Genomic DNA, 21,416 nt, shown 5'->3' on the forward strand with positions numbered 1-21,416 from the left:
GCAGTCCTCTATCCACTCTCATCTCTCCTTTTTTTTACATACTTGAAAAAGCATTTACTATTCACTTTGATTTTGTTTGCTAGCCTGTTTTCATATTTCATCTTTTTCCTCCTAATGATTCTTTTAGTTGTTCTCTGTAGGGTTTTCAAAGCTTCCCAATCCTCTGTCTTAACACTAATTTTTTGCTCTTAGCTTTGACTTCCCTTGTCAGCGATGGCTGTACTATTTTTGCCTTTTGAATATTTATTCAGTTTTGGAATACATCTATTCTGCACCTTCCTCATTTTTCCCAGAAACTCATGCCATTGCTGCTCTGCTGTCATCTCTCTCAGCATCTCCTTCCAGATTACTTTGGCCAACTCCTCTCTCATACCACTGTAATTTTCTTTACTCCATTAAAATACTGCTATGTCAGACTTTAGTGTATCCCTATCAACTGTAAAGGGGAACTCAATCATATTGTGATCAATGCTTCCTAAGGGTTTTTTTTTACCTTAAACTCTCTAATCACTTTCGGTTCATTACATAACACCCACTCAAATATAGCTGATCTCCTAAGAGGCTCAAAAACAAACTGCTCTAAAAAGCTATCTTGTAGGCAATTAACAAACTTACTATCTTGAGATCCATTTCTAACCTGATTTTTCCAGTTGACCTGCATGCTGAAATCTCCCATGACTATCATAACATTGCCGTTTTGACATGCCTTTTCTACTTCCTGATGTAATCTGTGGTTCACATCCCAGCTACTGTCGGGAGGCCTGCGTAAAACTACCATCAGGGTCCTTTTATCTTTGCAGGTTCTTAACTCAACCCAACTTCATTCCTTATGCTGGATAACTTAAAAAATCCTTAAAAATAGTACATATTCTCCAACCACAAGCACTTTTTATAACTGTTTTATGTGAAAAATAATTTTTAGTGTAGGGTGTGGCTATAAATAAATAAAGACAAAGCTGTTTATGACATCAGCTCATTACTTCTAAAGTTGTGCATGTTACAGTAGAACCTCTGACTGTTGCTCGTTACATCCCTAAGTGGAACTGCTGCTTTATTAGGAACTGTTTTGCTTTAAGTGAAATCATCAAGAGAAAAGTTAAGCACATACCCTTGATGGTCCTCTGTAGAGACGCCGGAGCTGATCAAAGGCCTGGAGCTGTTGTGGTTCTAACGTTGCCTCAGTTGGCTGCACACAATAAAAAGAAACAAAATATGTGGAGTATGTGCCAAGAAATATCCACATTTATATAATTTCTTTTATACCCATTTTAAAATGTCTACAACCCACTGCAGTAGGATAAATGCTTCGGATATTGCTGTAATATGGGAAGTAAAAGAGCACATTTATCCACATCAAGCTACCACAAAGAACAATGCAATAATAAATTAAAAATTCTGTTTCTTTTTCCAATACTATTTCGAGCAAGCATACATTCTAGTATATTAAAGGTATCTTGATCTGACACTACTTAACTGTCCAGCTGCTACTTATGACACCAGAATGGTTCCATTAGATTGCAACAAAACAAAAAAGCCTGGGGAGGATTACAATTCTATCAAATAAATAGATTAATATTATTTTGAGAAAAACCTATTCAGGACTGCATAGCTATTCTTTTAGTGCTGGACAGACTGTGTCCTGCTCAAATAGAAGATTAAGAGAGTGACGTGACCAAATAATAAAATAAAATGGTCGATAAAATGTGCTGAAATATACTTGATAAATTTCAGTGAAACAAATAAAGATCTGAATTGATAGAATTCTAAAAATATTTATTAAATCTTCCCTTTAAAATGTCAAATTTCAGGTAGAGAGTTGGTGCATTGATTGTTTAAAAGATAGTCTGATGCTCGAAGGTTGAGTGGCGCTGATTGTTTATTCTTTTGTGTGGATCAGGACTGACTAAATAGCTTTGTGATCAGACTTATAATCAGTACCATATCGGCCACATCCAGTTTGAATGGCTATTTTTATACCAAAATTCAGCATCTTGTGTTTTGTATAGTCAAGTTGTTGTGGCTGTATTTAGTCAGTTTAGTACTCTCATTTTTATCTTTCAGCAAGTATCTTGTATCTGATCTCGTGCCACTAATTCATACCATGAAAAGCCATTATTCTTCTACTCCTCACAGCAGATACTGAGGTGAGATCACAGTCAGGACGCAAGCAAACTATTACTGCTGCAATACAAATGTAAAACAGACGTGGCTAGGTTGTGCCCAAAATGCAGCACTGTTCCAGACACATTCTTGCGTTTAAAATGTTAACAATCATCACTATAACTTATAAATAAAACAGAAGAGAAATCAGTCTTGAAGACACAAGAAAATCTGCAGATGCCCGATTGCATGAACTCGATCTCTCAACTTCTGGAAATTGAACCCCCCCCACCTTTACCATAACCCTATTTCCATTTCCCTTTCTCACTTTATTTCCTTACCTGCCTATCACCTCCCTTTTCTTCCATGGTCTTCCACCTTCTCCTATCAGATTCCCACTTCTCCAGCCCTTTACCTCTTTCACCAATCAACTTCCCAGCTCTTTATTTCACCCCTTGCCCTCTCCCAGTTTCACCTATCACCTACCAGCTTGCATTTCTTCTTCCCCTCCCCCAGCTCTTGCTCTGACTCCTCATCTTTTATTTTTAGTTCTGATGAAAATTGTTGGCCACATCGTCAACTGTTTACTCTTTTCAATAGACGCTGCCTGTCATGCAGAGTTCCTCCAGCATTTTGTGGCAGTTGCTCAGTCTTAACAGAAGTGTGAAAGGTCGTGGCAAATCAGTTGTCTTGTGTTCCTCACAGTGGAAAATGAAAATGGGTTGAAGTGTAAAATGAAATGAAGATTATCTGAGTGAAAGTTGTATTGAGAGAGGAGGCTACACACAGGTCCGGACAAAAGATTTTAAAAGGAGTGGTCACAGGCTTTTGGCTCTTTCCAGCAACCCAATCGAATTGCAATTCATTAGCAAGGGCAAATAAAAAGAGGGTAGGGACAAGTGGAGTGGCTGTTGTACGTTTTTGTCCTCTGTTAGAGAGGGGAGGTTTTGGTTTAATAGGTTTGGGCAAAATAGGTAACTGTTAAGTTTTTTCTTCTTCATTCTTTGCTTGTGTAGTGAAAATTGCTATGGGGCTGTGTTGTATTCTTTGTGCGAGATGTGGGAAGTCTGGGAGACCTCCAGCCTCCCAGATACTCCCATCTGCACAAGGAGCCTCAGAAAACATGTTAAAGAACTGGAGCTGTAGCTCAATGACCCCCATCTCTTATGGAAAAATGAGGAGGCAATAGATAGGAGCTACAGGGAGGTAGTCACCCCTAAGTTGCAGGTGGCAAGTGCCTGTCAGGAGAGGGGAAAATGGACAGCCAGTGCAGAGTACCCTGCAATAATAAGTATACTATTGGGGGTGGGGGTGGATAGCCTACCAGGAGGGAGCTGCAGTGACTATGTCTCTGGCACTGAGGCTCAGAAGGGAAGAGGGTAGAAGAGGACTGCAGTAGTGATAGGGGATTCCACAGTTATAGAAGTAGATGTGAGATTCTGTGGACACTTCTGTGGACATCCAGAAGGTATTTTGACTCCCAGGTGCCAGAGTCAGGGATAGCTCAGATCGAGTCCATGGTATTCTAAAGGGGGAGAGTTAGCAGCCAGAAGTCATGGTTTTTATTGGCACCAATGACATAGATAGGAAAAGGGAGGAGGCTCTGTTGGTAAATGATGAAATGAAAGTCTTAGAAAGAAGTGACATAGGATCAGAAGATGTAGAAACTTTGTGGGTAGAGTTGAGAAACTGTAAGGGTAAAAAAACCCTGATGGGAGTTACACACAGTCTTCCAAAGGACTTAGCCAGGATGTGAGCAACAAATTACAGCAGGAGATAGAAAACACATGTCAGAAGGACAATGTTCCAATAGCCATGTGGGATTTCAATATGTATGTAGAATGGAAAATCAAGATGGTGCTGGATCCCAAGAGAGAGAATATATAGAATGTCTACAAATGTTTTTTAGAGCAGCTAGTGGTTGAGCTATTCTGCATTGTGTGTTATGTAATGAATCAGATTCATTAGGGAGCTTAAGGTAAAGGAATCCTTAGGAGACAGTGATCATAATATGATAAAACTCATCCTGTAATTTGAGAGGAAGAAGTTAAAATCTGTATGACAGTGGAGAAAAAGGGATTACAGATGCATGAGAGAGGAGCTGGTTAACATTGATTGGAAGGGTACACTAGCAGCAATGACAGTAGAACAGCAATGGCTGGAGTTTCTGTGAGAAATTCGAAAAATGCAGGATAGATACCTCCCAAAGATGAAGCCATATTCTAAAGGCAGGATGACACAACCGTGGCTGATAAGGGAAGTGAACAACAACATAAAAGCAAAAGAGAGGGCACATAATAGAGCAAAAATTAGTGGGAAGATATAGGGTTTGATTTTTTTTAAAATCAAAAAGAAGGCAATTAAGAAGCCATAAGAAGGGAAAAGATTAAATATGAAGGTAAGCTAGCCAATGATATCAAAGAGGATACCATAAGTCCTTTTTCAGATATATAAAGAGTAAAAGAAAGACAAGAGTAGATATCGGACTGCTGGAAAATTATGCTGGAGAGGTAGTAATGGGAGAAAAAGAAATGGCAAGATGAACTAATTAAGTATTTTGCATCCTTATTTACTGTGGAAGACACTAGCCGTAAGCCAGACTTTTGAGAGTGTCAGGAGGCAGATGTGAGTACAGTTGCTATTATTAGGGAGAAGGTACTTGAGAAGCAAAAAGTCTGAAGGCAGATAAATTACAGGACCAGATGGACTACACCCCAGGTTTCTGAAAGAGTTAGCTGAAGAATTGTGGAGACATAAATAATCACTAGATTATGGCAAGGTTCCAGAGGACTGGAAAATTGCAAATGTCACTCCAAGAGCGGAGAAAGGCAGATAAAAGGAAATTATAGGTTGGTAGGTCTGATCTTAGAAGTTGGGAAGATGTTGGAGTTGATTGTTAAGGATGAGGTGTCAGGGTACTTGGAGACACATGATAAAATAGGCCCAAGTGAGCATGGCTTCCTTAAAGGAAAATTTTTCCAGACAAATCTGTTGGAATTCTTTGAGCAAATAACAAGTCAGATAGACAAAGGAGAATCAGTGTATGTTTGGATTTTTCAGAAGGCCTTTGGCAAATCACATGAGGCTGCTTAATAAGATAAGAGATAGTAGCACAGATAGAGGATTGGCTGATCGGCAGGAGGCAAAGAGTGGGAGTAAAGGGAGACTTTTCTTGATGACTACTGGTCAGTGTTAGATTTGCTTCTGTTTTACATTATACTGTTTAGAATTACTTGAATAATGGAATTGATGGCTTTGTGGTCACATTTGCGGACAATATGGAGTTAGATTGGGGGCAGGTGGTGTTGAGGAAGCAGTGAGGCTGCAGAAAGACTTAGACAGATTAGGAGAATGGGCAAAGAAGTGGCAGATGGATTACAGTGTTGAGGAGTGTATGGTCATGCACTTTGGTAGAAGGAACAAGAATGTAGAGCATTTTCTAAAAGAAAATATAGTGGGGGAGTTTAGGACTAGAGGGATGTCCACTTAGAACGTGGATTAGGAGCGATTTCTTCAGCCAGAGGATGGTAAATCTGTGGAATTTGTTGCTATAGGCAGCTGTGGAGACCAGGGCATTGGATGGATTTAAGATAGAAGTTGATCAGTTCTTGATAGGTCAGGGATGACAGGTTTGGGAGAATGCAGGAAAATATGGTTGAGAGAAAAATTGGATCAACCATGGCAAAATGACAGAGCAGACTTGGGCTGAGTGGCCTAATTCTGCTCCTATCTCTTTTGATGTTATGGTCTAAATTTCACACTGGAGACAAATATGTACATGGTATCAGAAAGGGCTGTTTGAACTATTGGATAATGGTCACCCCTCAAACTGAAGGAATAAAGTCCTAACTTGTCCAAACTCTCTATAACTCAGGCTGTGAAGTGTTGGCAATAATCTTCATAGGATCCTGCATTTCAACCTGACAATTGGTGCTTTCTGTGGAACATTTTTACATCCTTGTATGTTACATTGACTGTTCTATTTATTATAAATGATTATATATTACTTATTGCACATTTAGAAAGAGACATAATGTAAAGATTTTTACTCCTCATGTATGTGAAAGATGCAAGGAATAAAGTCAATTCAATTCACATGGAGGTCTTATTTCCTCTCCTCCCTGAAAGATGTGCTGGAAGGTTAATTGGCTACTCTAGATTAGATGTAAGTGCCAACAATGTTAAATAGGAGTTGATGTCCATGTTAGAAAGAGCAAATTGTTAGGCAATATGGAAAACAATAGAGTGAATGGACTGCTGATAATATTCTTTTGTGAATCAGCATGAGCCCACTTTGCCAAATAGCTTTCTTCTCTGACATAATATGCAGGTACCATGAATTCACCCTGCAGTACACTTTTGTTACGAAAGTCTGGCAAACATGTCATGATACTGATCATGTAAAGGTTGGTTTGTGACATATGCATTCAATCAATGACTATTATCAGGTTGCCTTCTATGAAGAACACATTTTTCAAATGACACTTTCGTCCATTTCTCTTCTTGACATTCAGTTTAGGATGGAGCATTGGTTGAGTTATTAAATTCTGCTCGTCATAAAATATAGCTTTGAACTTCAAACTACAAATAGCCTACCATATACCACAATTCCCTTAGGCAATGGGCAGACAAGGACAGTGATAACATATCATTCCTGTCATTGCTTCCAACAGATGTTTAATAATTGATGCTGTTTAATTGGAAGATAATATATTGACAGAGCTTGCATATCTTGCCTTAAAGAAGCAGGATGCAGTGATGGAATATCTGTTAGTTATTAGCAAATAGGATGCTTTATGTCCATTGTTGGGAACAAAAGGCAATGAAGTAAGGGTCTGTGTGCTGGTTATGGGAAGAGATGCAACAAAATTTTCATAACAAAAGCCGGACATTTGATACATGCTTTGATTTTGAACAAGTTTGGCGACCCTTTATTCAATATTTTCACATGATTTAATTTATCTTTATTTATTTATTTTTCTTTATTCTCTTTGGAGAATATCCTTATCCATGAAGGTTTGGAAATGACTGGAAGGATGTGTTTTTTTTTTCTCTTTTTTAAAAAGTTTATCCTCAATTGAACTGCCCAATCTTTCTTTTTCTTTTCTTTCTCTTTTTTTTGTTTCAGTTTAGTTAGTGGGGTTTTTCTTTCTCTCTTAATAAAATTTCCAATCTTTTTTTACGATTGCCATGAGGAGTTGTAATTTCTTTCTGACTATTGTATATATAACAGCATAATATATTACCTATTTGATTTTGATATTATATATTTCCTGTTTTTACTATTGCTGTTTATGTCTTTTATATTATCTATTTGTTAAACTCCTCTTTCGATTTGTATATTCTTTATTTGAAAATCAATAAAAAAAGATTGAAAAATGAAATGAAACGAAATGTGTGCTTGTATAATGTTTATCATGAAGAGGATAGAGTACACATGCTATTTAATAGACTTTGGTGCAAACCTTTCTGAGTGGCAATCTGCATATACGTTTTGAGGTCAAAAATTTCCCTTGGTTCTTTGGACTAAATATGCAACACAGTAACACCTGAGTATTGCACTTCTGTGGAGCACACAACATTCAGCTGTATTAATTAGCTCATTTAGCACCTTTCAGTGTTTGCAACAGCAATGCATTTTGTATTTCTGATGTTTTAGAATCCTTTGGCCAGATATTGTGTGGGAGTTGCCATAGTTACAGCTCTGCTTGGTGATGGAGAGAGAAAGTGCTTAGCCTCACAAAAAAAAATTCATTTTTAGGGGCTATTCCTGCATCCATGAAGTAAATGGATGTATTTGTTTCCCTCCCTATTTTAAGTGGAATTATAAACATCAAATTCCGAAGGGCCAGTAGTTGAATCTTCACAATTAATCCATCACTCCTACAACGATAAAAATCAGATCAGAAAATACCTTCAATGTTACCATTCAGTGATTCCATCAGGGAAATGTGGAGATCATGAGATATTAGGAAGAAAAAGGATTGGGCTGATTTCCTAAAACCAGCACTTTCAATAGCCAGCCAGCCAGCGTTTTCTATGGTGGTGCAGTGCCAATAACACCGTAATTCAGATAGCTCAAGTCTAATCCAGCGATCAAGAGTTCAAATCCCAGACCAGAACACAAAACTTAGATTAGTGCAGTAATGTAGGGGCCTTTTGGCCCACAACGTTGTACTAACCTATATAAACATACTCCACAATTAATGTAAACTTTTCTTCTACACCCTTCATTTTTCATAAATCTATGTGTCCATCTAAGAGTCTTCTAAATTTTCATCTTATATCAGCCTCTACCACCACACCTGGCAGTGCATTCCAAATTGCAACAATCTCTGTGTAAAAAAAAACTACCTCCGACATCTTTTCTAAACTTTCCTCTACCGTACTGCCTTCTGTTATTGGCTACTGCTGCCCTGAGAATGACTGTCCACTCCATCCATACCTCTCATAATCTTATATACCCCTGTCAAGTCACCTCTCATCCTCTGTTGCTCCAAAGAGAAAAGCTCTAGCTCACACAGTCTTTCCTTATATATGTTCTCTAATCCAAGCAGTACTAGAAAATAGTAGGTTAAGAATGCAAATTCAGTTTTGAAAAGCTCAATTTAGAAATCAGGCATCAGTAAAAATAAGGACACATGAGACTACAGATACTGGAAATTTTCCATCATCTACAGCCCTTTACCAGCTCCAGCTATTACCTCCGAACTTCTGTTGCTATTTCTACTCTTCCCTCCTTCAATCTTTCAAGATGGCAATGAGCTGATGTGGTCTCTGTCAAGATCGTGGCTCAAACTTAGTTGTTTTTTAGGTTCATAGGGACGGTATTGGGGAATAAGGTGTCAGTTTAGGGTTTAGAGACAGGGATATGGAGGAATTTGAGGACATAGGTTGGACTGCAGGTTGTGGTGTTCTGTGGGTTGAAGGCCAGTAATCCCCAGGGATGGATGGTAGGCTGGCAAGAGCTATGGATGAAGACCAGCAAGGACGAGGGTTGGTGAAGCTCAGGTCACAAGATTCCCCAGGTTGGGAGGTCTCAGGATCGGAGGTCTGTGCAGGCAGTTGATAGGAAGGCTGATAACTCCGTCAGTCGGCCAATTGTTGAGCCTAGAGTTCAAGCTCAAGGTCTGGAGTTTGGGATCCTATCGTCAATGAGTCCTGGGCTTGATGACAAAGATCGAAGCCTGACGATCAAAGAGTGAAGTCAACGAGTCTGGAAGTTGAGCTTAGATGGACAAAGCCTTGGTTCCGAGAGTCGACTGGGAAAGTCAGAGGCTAATTTCTGCAAGTCTACGAGTTCAGGGTGGGGTGGGTGGGGTTAGAGGCCTGTGTCTATGTGTTTGGGTAGTGGTGGAAGAGGAAAGTGCCTTGTTTTGCAGTTCACCTGAAACTTCAAATGTACACTTCCCTTCAGAGATGCTGCCTGACCTGCTGAGTTCCTTGCATATGTTGCTTGTTGCATCAGTAAAGATGGCCTTGTGGCTTTTGAATTGTTCTGACAAGAACAATTGGTTCAAAAACATTCTTCAGTAAAGATACCTGCTATCCACCAAGACTACTAGTTGCCCCCAGAAATTCCATCACAAGCCATGCTGTTACATCAAAATGCTACACTTTTCACCATATCCAAAGTCTTTTACCATCTACCTTTCACAACAATTAATGATGTGAATTAAATTCCCACTTACTCATTTGGCTGTGAAATGAGACAGCAGATAGCACCAAAAGGAAATATTGTTCTAAAATACTTGATAAGAGAAATACAGTGATGGCATATTTTTCATTCAGACATCAAATTTTAACTGAGCTCATACCATCTGGAAAATAAACAACTATATTACTGAATTTCAAGTAACAAGTTCACATCTCCCCTTTTTCACTATTGTATGTATTTTGGAAAATTTGTAGTCGAAAGTACTGCACTGTGAAATGGAGATTTCTCTAAATTATTGTATCTACATGATGCCAGCACACTGAAGAGTCCTGCTGTTAAAGCATGGCAGTTCTTGTCTTGGTTATCACATCAGCCATTGTTATTTCTACTTAAATCTCATTAAGATATATATATTTTATTCTGTAAAATAATCAAGTTCTAACAGTTGGTTTTAATGCAAAACGCTCAGTTCCACCATCGTACAACTCATTAAAATTAACCACTCACTGGAAAATTATCAACAGTGATGATTACATATCTCTGCTATACAGACTATTTATATTCAGTGTACTGGTGAATACTAGACTAGATATTCCATAATGCTTTGTCAAAACAACTAATGCATATTTACCATCAAATCATTATGTATACTTGCAGCAACAATACTTATTAATGTTGTTAACGATGGTTTGGTGGTTAATAAAATATCCTGTCTAAATGCACTGAATATCAGCCTTATCAATCAAGATGAAGATTGAGCCTAAAGCATGGGCATACTAGGTCACATAAATGTGAAAAAGACCTTTGCAATGAAATGGTATAAAATTTGCAAACTTAGCAAGGAGGACACCATGGAACCCAACTCGGGAACTTGGTGGCAGCAGATACCAATTGTATTACAGGCCTACACCACACCACATTCACACGAACACAATTGATTAGAAATTTAACCCCATTCAGGAATCTGAATATACTGCACAGTAACAGCTTGTCTATAGGCTCCTGAAGCACGGACTTGAGATTCTCAATGCCATCTTTCTCCATTATGACTGGTGAGATAGGACACCTGGTTGAATGGTGCTGCAGCAACAACCTTTCACTCAACATCAGCAAAATTAACGAGCTGATTGTTGACTTCAGAAAGGAGGGCAAACATGTGGCACTCTACATTGAGGGATCAACAGCGGATAGAGTCAGAAATTATAAATTCCAGGGCATTAACATGTTGAATATCCAGTCCTGAGCCCACCACATAGACACAATTATGAGGAAAACACACCAGCATCTTTACTTTCTTAGGAGGTTAAGGAGGTTCGGGCCTATCGTTGAGCACTCTACAGATGTTGAAAGTATCCTAACAGTCACATCATGGACTGGCATAGCAATTCACATGCACAGAAACATAAGATGCTGCGGAGTTGTGGACGTTGCCCAATACATCACAGACGCATCCTTCCCCACCAGAGGAGGAGCTGCTGCCTCAAGAAGGCAGCATCTATTAAAGATTCTTACCATCAAAGCCATGTTACCGTTTTGGAGCTACCATTGCGTAGGAGGTACAGAAGCTTGAAGTCCCACACCATCAGGTTCAGGAACATCTATTTCCCATCAAACAACTGGCAAAACTCTAATCACTAGAGTTTAGTAACACTTCAACAACCTTGATTACATTGCACTAAAATGAACTTCATTTTTTTGCTTTAATTGTTTTCCTTCTTGTAAAAGTTGTGTATAATTTATGTGTAATGTACATTTATCATTGGAACTCTGCTTATATGATGCCTGTGATGTGCTGCAAGTATGATTTTCAATGCACCTGCCCATACCTGTACTAGTGCACTTGTCAATAAACTTGACTTTGACAAACTCGAAACTGCAATGAGTTGGATTGGTCATTTCCACATATTTGAGGATCATTGAAGATGTGGTTAGCGTAACACAATTTTACAGCACCTGCGACCAAGGTTCAGTTCTGCCATTGTCTGTAAGGAGTTTGTACACTCTCCCCTTAATTTTCCCTGGGTGCTCTGATGCCCTCCCACATTCCAAAGACGTATGTCTTAGTAAGTTAATTGGCCACATGGGAGTAATTGGGCAGAGTGGGATTGCTAGACTGGAAGGCCCTGTTACCATGCGGTTTCTCTAAAAACAAACAAATCCTTAAATCTTGCCTTGATAGAGCTCAGAAGAGAGTGCCTGTTTTGGAAATCCAGTGCTGGGTGTGTTGAAAACATGCTTGCTCATTGGAGCTGACAGAGTTCATTTCAGGTCTCACTGCTGGGAATATTGGCCTAAGAGAAAATGCTGGCTTGTATCTCACTACTTTGTAACCAAAAAAGTGATTTTTCAGAAATTATGTTGTTGGCAACTCAAATTCACAGCATGTCGAGAAAGGCAGCTGAGAATGAGACCAGTTTAAATCAGACCGGTATCGATTTGGCCGAGACGTTTTTACCGACCCTGTACCAAGAGAGTGGTAAAACGGAGAAAAGGAAAGTGAAAAAGAGTAAGGGAGAGGAGGTAGACCTGCCCTTAGCCAGGAGAAAATTTATAGAGGCACGAAGTAAAGATGAGAAACAGATAAGGCTGTTAAAAGAGTTGGACATGGATGATCTGTCTGGTTTGGCAGAACTGTTTGAAGAAGTTGAAAATTCTAAAGGTGTTCCCGATAACGAAATGAGGGCAGTCCTAGATGAAAAGGATGCCATTACCTTGAAGAAGTCTGCTGGGTTGGCAGATGAGGTTGTTTCAGCCCGCGGAGTTGAGTTTACTCCGGAAGGGAGTTGCCCAGAGAGTAGTTGGGAGGATCAGGGGAATTTAGAATTCCCAATCAACTTGGACGTTAAAATCTCCCATGACTACCATAACATTGCCCTTTTGACTCGCCTTTTCTATTTCCTATTGTAACCTGTAATCCACCTCCCGGCCACTGTTGGGAGGCTTGTATATAACTGCCATCAATGTCCTTTTACCCTTGCAGTTTCTTAACTCAATGTACAAGGATTCAACATCTTTTGATCCTATGTCACATCTTTTGACTGACTTGAATGCATCCTTTACCAGTAGAGCCACACCACCCCCTCTGCCTACTTTCCTAGCCCTCCAATATAACGTGTAACCTTGGACATTCAGCTCCTAACTACAACCATCCTTCAGCCATGATTCAGTGATGGCCACAACATCATATCTGGCAATCTGTAATATTGCAACAGGATCATCCACCTTACTTTTTTATATTACATGCATTTAGATACAACAACTTGAGTACTGTAAAGTAGTTTCTAGGAAGATTGTTAACAACTAATTGATTGAAGAGAGTCTCTTTCAAATAAAAAAAATGTTAAGAGGATATTCTCAGAAAGCCTGCACATAATTTCAAGCAATGTGTTCAAAGCAAAAATGATGGGGACACTAGAGTCTTGATTTTAGAGCAGCATCATTGGTAACGTCTTTGAGAACTCTTCCAGTGTGCATGTGTCTGGATGGCTCCCTATCCCTCTGCAGCCATTACTTCCATTTCATTTTCCCATTAAGGTCTCCATCATGACATCAGAAAATCAGGGTCCATGGTCTCTACTACAATCATCAATTCAGCAGTTTTTCACAGAACAGATTCTCTTCTGAAATGATGCCTAACGTCTATTCTAGCCATAATCCTTTACTAAATGTAGACAGCTTTTGAGCAGTACCGGGTATTCACAGTATCAGGACAGCTGTTAAGGAAAGAACTCATGGTATCATTCTACAATCATCAAATGCGTCGTGTATCAGAAATGAAACACCTAGCCAGTGTCATAGAGAATGACAAAAATAACACACGGCTATCTATGAACTCACTTTTGAAAACTAACCAGTTTAACCTCACGAAGATCTATCTGTCTGATCATCGCTCCAGGTTTATTTAGTTAGAATCAAAATCAGGTTTACTATCACTGACATGTTGCAAAAATTGTTCCATTGTGGCAGCAGTAAACTGCAATACATAAAAATGAATCTAAGTTACAATAAGAAATATATAAAAATAAATAAGTAGTACAAAAAGAGACCAATATGATGACAAAGTGTTCATGGGTTCAATGAGCATCCGATGGCAGAAGGGAAGAAGCTGTTCCTGAAATATTGAGTGTGTATCCTCAGGCTCCTGTATCTCCTCCCTGATGGTAGCTGGGAGAAGAGAGCATGTCCCAGGTATTAGGAGTCCTTAATAATGGATGCTGTCTTTTTGAGGCATCACTTTTTGAAGATTTCCTCAATGGTGGGAGGATAATGCTCATGATGGAGCTAGCTGAATTTACAACCCTCTACAGCTTTTACCAATCCTGTGCGTTGGCACTTCCATACCAGATGTTGATGCAACCAGTTATAATGCACTTAGAACCAGTTACTTACTCCAGCAAGCTATGCTCTGGAATTAATTAATTAATTAATCTACCTGATCTTTAACTAAGTTTTAAATATTTTTTTGTAGCTAATAACATGACAGTCATTTAATGACCAAACAGACAGCTACATTAACAGTACAACTGCAAGTTGCTGGTGGAACTCAGCATCATCTATGAAGGCCAAAAGTGTAGTGGATGATTTGGGTGAAGTCCCTATATCAAATCTGATAGAGGGTCTCAAACTGAAATGTTAACTGCCCATTTGCCTGCACAGATATTGCTTGACCTGCTGAGTTCCTCCAGCAGTTTGATTTTCTTTGCTCCAGATTCCAACATCTGCAGACTCTCGAGTTCACATTAATAGCACATTCAATTATTGATTTATGAAAGTTCCAGCAACTTGTGCTTAAAAGAGATACACCAGCAGTATTAAGCCTGTGAAAATTTCAGGATGATTTATGACACACCACAGTTAGCCTCTACCAAAGCAGATTAGATTAGATTAGATTCAATTTTATTGTCATTGTGCTGAGTACAGATACAAAGTCAATGAAATGCAATTAGCATCTAACCAGAAGTGCAAAAGAATGGTGTTATTTACAAAATAACACTAAAGTTGAACCTGCAAGCATTCTCTTCGATGATCTTAATGGTAATTGCGAATTTGCTGGATTTACAATGTTATTATTAATCCTTCATATTACCATAATTGGTAATTAATGCCTCAGAGAATGATGAGAGGTACATGACATCCTAATCTGGAAGTTATAATCGGACCAGTGCAACTATAGAATCCTACAGCAATAGAGAGTGAATGGCTTCTGGAGGTTAAGTTGTAATTTCTGAGGCTGTCTTGCTATCCACATCACTTTGGTGACCTGTGAGAAAAATCTGATGACCCAGAACTGCTTCAAGCAATTTTAGAAAAGACTTATTTAAAGAAAAGACTTATTAACACACATGTTGCATCGATTTCTTTCAGAAAATAACATTTTAGAATTAAGCATATAAATAATTTGAGATAATTCATATGCAAGTATGTCATGATTGGCAGAAAAGGGCAATTTTGGACTGGTTTTCCTGAATATTATAGATCATAAGTCCATAAGACATAGGAGCAGAATTAGGCCATTTGGTCCATTGACTCTGCTCTGCCATTTTTTCATGGCTGATCCAATTCTCCTCTCAGCTCCAATCTCCTGCCTTCCCCCCCATATCCCTTCATGCCCTGACCAATCAAGAATCTATCAACCTCTGCCTTAAATATACATAAAAACTAGACCTCCACCGCTGACTGTGGCAAAGAATTCCACAGATTCACCAATCTCTGGCTAAAGAAATTCCTTTTCATCTCCATTCTGAAAGCATGCTTATCTATTTTGAGGCTGTGTCCTCTGGTCTTAGACTCTTCAGCCATAGGAAAATCTTCTCCACATCCATTCCATCAAGGCCTTTTACCATTCAAAAGGTTTCAATGAGGTCACCCCTCATTCTTCTGAATTCTAGTGACTACTGGCCCAGAGCCATCAAATACTCTTCATATGACAATCCTGGAATCATTTGCATGAACCTCCTTTGAACCCTCTCCAGTTTCAGCACATTCTTTCTAAGGCAAGGGGCCCAAAATTGCTCATTGGATCTTCATGAGATCATTAAAAACACAACCTTCAGTAAGCTATTGAGGGCAACAGTGGGACTAGTCCAAGTTCATGCACAAGAACTTTAAAAGAATAACTTTAAAACACTTTAATTCTAATTTTTCTATTTTTTTGCATCATCTGTAAGATATGGGCCCATGCAGTGAGGTAGATTTGTGTTAAAACACAGGGGGCAAAAAAACTGTAATGTGGTTATGTTCAAAATATTTCAAACTATGTTGTGAATTATTTCAAAAAGATCAACTGCTGTGATTAGACAAATATTATTATTGTGTATTTATTAGGTTATTAAGTCAAATTAAAACCTCATGTTCCAATGCAGACAGTATTGTTGCAATGCTGTCAGTTATTGTGAATGTGTTCAATATTCCCATATTTCATCATACACCTAATCTGCAACATGCTGTAATTCTCAAGAACTGTTACTGTAATTCTTAAACATAATTGGCTTCAGTTACACCTTCTTTTGCTCATATATTTTACATTTCCTTTTTATCTCTCCCTTAATTACACTTATTCTTACTGTTTAAAATTCATTTGCTTCCAATTCACCCAATTGTTTCTCATTTTTTGACTGTTTGAACTGCTTCCATCTGGTAGGCGCTTCAGATCCCTCCAGACTAAGACTAATAGGCACAGGAGAAGTTTTTTCCCTACTGCGGTCACTTTGCTGAACAGTTAACTGCCGGTTAACTGTCGGCTAACTGTTACTTGGATTGCACTACTTGGATGTATAATCTATATTTTCATTTATATTTATCATTATTATTGCTATGAGCAGAGAGACAACATCTGCTGGAAGTAAATTCCTTGTATGTGTACAGGTACTTGGCGATTAAAGTCTGATTCTAATTCTGATTCTTTTTCATTATCCAGCTTTCATTGGCCCTGGAGAAAAGCCATACACTAGAAGATTGACAGCTATCTTCTTACCAGATCAACATTGAGCAACTTGCAGTGAAAACATGATACAATGGCAACACTGAACATTAAAGTCCAATTAATATTTTTATTGTGCTTTAGCCACAATTTCTGGTGACTAATATAATAAAAAAGACAAAGCACATCATTTTGAAGTTACAAATAATTTTAGAGTTTATTCTCTTGAGAAGACATTTAACTCTAACTTAGTAACATCTTATGACTGTTTAAAGAACTTGTATGTTTTAGAGATGCAGTAGGATACAAGTTATTTTACAGTTTAGCAGGCATTACTGTGGTCTACTGATCCAGAGACACAAGAATGCATCTCAGCTTAGCAGCTGGAGATTTTACGTTTGGGTATTTAAGTAAATCTGGAATTAAAAACAAACACAGTCACAGTGATGATTACAATCAAATTGCCAGATTGTTGTAATAAATAAGAACGGTTCACTGATGTTCCCAGGATGGAAATCTGCCATCCTTCCCCCATCTGGCCTGCCTATGACTACAAGTCCATCAGTCTTCTGGGGGTCAGTGGTAATTAAGGATGGAAATAAGTGCTGGCATTGCCAGGGGTGTTTATATGCCACACGTGATCCTACAAACATAACAAGGTTTTGCAGTCCAACCATATCTAATTGTGAACTCTGCTGTACAATTAAAGCAAATGAGAGCAGGTGGTTCTGGGAGCACTCTCATCATTAATGCTGGTAGAGCTCAGACTGCACATGCTACTCAAAGCTGAACCATTTGCAGGTCATTCAGCATCACTGCCAAGTGGATGACTTAATTTGTCTTCTCCCTCAGATCCCATTACTACTGGTGCTAGTCATTCACCAATTTGATTTCTCTGGACACAATATCAAGAACAACAACACTGGATAAACAAAAGCTTGGGATCAAATAATATCCTATCTGTAGTACTGAAGACTTGACCTTCAGAATTAGCCATACCTCCAGGTAAACTTTTCCAGTGGAGCTCTGTCTACAAAAAGCAAGACAATTCAATCTAGACCAGTCACTCCATTCCCAGTTACCAGCAAATTGACTGAAGGTGTTGGCAACTGTGCTATCAAACAGAGCACATTCATAAGTAAATAGCAAATTCTATACTCAGATTGTGTTTAACCAGGGCAATCCTTTGCCAGAATTTTTGATCAAGGGTGGCAATAAGTAGCACTAGAAAAACTGAAATCAAGAGAAACGCAGGGAAATTGCTACAAAAATTACAAACATACCTCAAAGATTTTAAGCATTGGAGGCTGACAGTTCTACCCACTGGCCACAATTGAGTTCCTTAGGGCAATGTCTTGGGGTTAATTACTCTTAGTTGTTTCATCAAAACCTTCTTTCTGCTAAAAGGTCAGAAGAGGTGATGTTTGCAGGTGCTTGCACAATATTGGATAACAGTCACAAACACCTCATTCAGTAAGGGAAATTATAATGCAAGCACCAAAATCTAAAAAAAAAATTCAGACAGGGCCTGGTAAGTGACAAATATAATTTCTGTCAAACAACTGCCAGGTAATGGCTACTTATCTTGATATTCAGTGGTAATACTACCAAACACTCAAATGGATCAGCTGCATAAATACTGTGGCTACATAAGCAGTTTCGAAGCTGGGTATCCAACAGTTGGTCCATTTCTTGACACCTTTCCATCATTTCCAAGGCAACCTAATAAAACATTTATCTGGACTAATTTAACTCCGGCAGTACCCAAACAACTGAGTGTCTTTCAGGGCAAAGCATCTGGTTGATTGGGACCCCATCTATTGTAAACATGTATTTGATCTACCACTGGGAAAGGATAGCCACAGTGTATATTATCTACAAAAGGCACTGCAATTACTCACAATTACTCCTCCAACAGCACCCTGCAAATGGGCACCTCACATCATTTACATTTAGAGATATTACTCTTTTTAAGATCCCATCAAGAAAGACAATGGAAGAAGTCCATAGGAACAGAGCTCCCTGTCGGCTACTTTACAAGTTGTATACCATCCTGACCTAAAATATATTACTGTTCCGTCAATGACACTATCTAAATCATAAAACACCCTTCATGATACCAGAGTGGACTGTGGCAGTTCAAGATGGTGGCTCATTATCAGCCTCTCATAGGCAATTAAGCATGGGTTATAAAAGATGGCTTGGCTAGCTGAAAGTAATTAATGGCACTAATATTGAAATAGATAGAGACCTAGATTACCCTCCCTGACATCCAGATTCATAGGCTTTGTTAGAAGGAAAACACATCACTACTTAGTGTGATTTTCCATTCATTAATTTTAATGGATGGAAAATTACAGGCAGCACGAGTCTAAATTTCTGAAGGATGTTCCCAGCAGGTGAAAAACTGATGTGTTGTCACTGAAGGCAGCAGAAGATCCAGGTCACAGTTTCCATGTTTACTATCTGACATGGGAAAGAAATATGGGTTCAGAATTCACTTTTTCAAGGTTTCTAACATTTTACAATTTGAGTTAATACCACTGGGGCAGACTGAAGACACTGCGCTCTATATTTCCTACACCAGCTGGTGTCTACGAGTAATAGCCTGTTTCAGATGAGTAAATACATTCATTTGAATGTAACAAAAAGTTAATCAATCTTAATTGTCAATGGACACACATAATCAAGAATTGGTAAAATGTAGAGATATCAACTGGGATTAAAAGAGTATATTACAAGGAATGCGGCTGACTATAACTAGAGCACAGTGGTGAAAGGGATAGGTAGCCAACAAAATTAAAAGGTTGGAAAAGATAATGCAGCCAGAATAAGATAGAAAAAAAATGAGGGATTGTAGCTATATTGTTGAAGGCAAAAAAAAAAATCCGGCTTTTAAGGGGAAATAACACCCTTACAAAGTTTAAGATTTTTTGTTGTTATATAAAAGTATTCTGCAGGAAACTCAACCACTAATTTTGTTCCTAATTTAATTTTTGTTTACTTCTCCATTACTACTATGTATCAGAAAGAAGGTATCTCTCTAAATTTGTTAAAAATTATTTAAAATACAACATGAATATTTGGCATTTGAGTAATGGAAGACTACATACTTGCAGGCAAAAGACAAACCCTGTACACTTGTAATACAAATGGTTTGAAAAATATTCTGTGCCTTCCTTCCCACAAATAGTTTACATAATTGTGCATGTTCAGAGAAGTAACAAAGATGCTGGAAGTGCTGGCTCATTAGTGGTAAACTACACAAGTGATAAATAAAACTTGTTCCATCCATCTCAGTTGGCAACTCATTAAGATCTGTTATTTTCATGTACTAAGACAAAAATAACAGAAATGAAACTTAACACAGTCAGGGGCTATCCTTATCCACCTGAAGTTCCTCTCACAGGAAATGTCAAATGGTGAGGTTAGAAAGCTTTGCACAAACAATATGACAGCAAAGAATAATGTTGGGTGCATGCTTGCGCTTTGAAATTGTGCTAATAGAACACTATAAACTTGGATGAAATTTTCAGCTATATAATTGATTGACTGTAATAACTCATCAGTAATGATGGAATAAACAACTTACAATAACCATAGCAACATACACAAAATGCTCAGAGGAACAGCAGGTCAGGCAGCATCTACAGAAACGAGTAAACAATTGACTTTTCAGGCCGACAGCCTTCTTCAGGACCGAGAGGGAAGGGGAGAGATGCCTGAATTAAAAGGCGGCTGACGGGAAAGAAGATAGCTGGAAGGTGACAGGTGAACCCAGGTGGGTGGGAAAGTTCAAGGGCTGGAGAAGAAAGAATCTGATAGGTGAAGAAAGTAGACAATAGGAGAAAGGGGAGGATAACCAGGTAAGTCTTTAAACATAGACTGTTCTACACAGCTGACGAAAAGGTAATAATAACCATTTTGTATTTCACATAAGCTTCGATCTAAATACATGGGTTCCACTTAAATCCTCTCTTATTAATTCAGAGACCAATATTGTTGATTTATTTTTGTATCCTTCGCTCTCAGGGTTTTTAAATATTGGGAGGAAAATATTCTCATAATGAAGCAAATAAACCATTGATACTCCCTGAAAGGGCATGTTATTTATATTTTGGGAAGGGAATGTGTAACAGCACAGAGAAAGTTCAAGGTAAAATAAACCTATTATTAAAGTATGCATATCATCATATGCTACTTTGAGATTCATTTTCTTGCATAGATTCACAGTAGGACAATGAAATACATGAGCATCAATGAAAAACAGTGAAGTATTCAAATAAAAATGGGAATATAATAATTAAAACATTTCTCAGATGCTGCTGTTAAATTATCATGAAAGCCTGACTAAAATTAGTACCATGCACCAAGAGCTTCAAACTACCTTCACAAAGGCTGGAAAATGACAGACAAGGGATAATGTTGTTTGGTCAAGGGAGGCACAGGAGCACTTATAGAACTGCTTTGAGAATCAGAATCAGGTTTATTATCACCAGCAAAAATAGCAAAAAAAAGGGAGTGAGGTTGTGTTTGTGGATTCAATGTCCATTCAGAAATCCGATGGCAGAGGGGAAGTAACTATTCCTGAATCATTGAGTGTGTGCCTTCAGGCTTCTGTATTTCCTTCCTGATGGTAGCAATGCGAACAACACATGACCTGGATGATGGGATCCTTAATGATGGATGCTGCCTTTTTGAGGCATCGCTCTTTGAAGATGTCCTGGATACTACAGAGGT

General features: G+C 38.5%; 1 protein-coding gene across 3 annotated transcripts in view; it reads right to left on the bottom strand.

The window, feature by feature from the left end:
- Positions 1-21,416, bottom strand: part of vps8 (VPS8 subunit of CORVET complex) — a 607,159-nt gene that overhangs the window by 41,992 nt on the left and 543,751 nt on the right. For all 3 annotated transcript variants that reach the window (XM_059967078.1, XM_059967079.1, XM_059967080.1), the window contains one exon: positions 1,109-1,186. In XM_059967078.1, the coding sequence (XP_059823061.1) occupies positions 1,109-1,186 (78 nt within the window). The remainder of the gene's footprint in view (positions 1-1,108; positions 1,187-21,416) is intronic.

The sequence above is a fragment of the Hypanus sabinus genome, chromosome 4, assembly GCF_030144855.1.
Source record: "Hypanus sabinus isolate sHypSab1 chromosome 4, sHypSab1.hap1, whole genome shotgun sequence".
Taxonomy (NCBI): domain Eukaryota; kingdom Metazoa; phylum Chordata; class Chondrichthyes; order Myliobatiformes; family Dasyatidae; genus Hypanus; species Hypanus sabinus.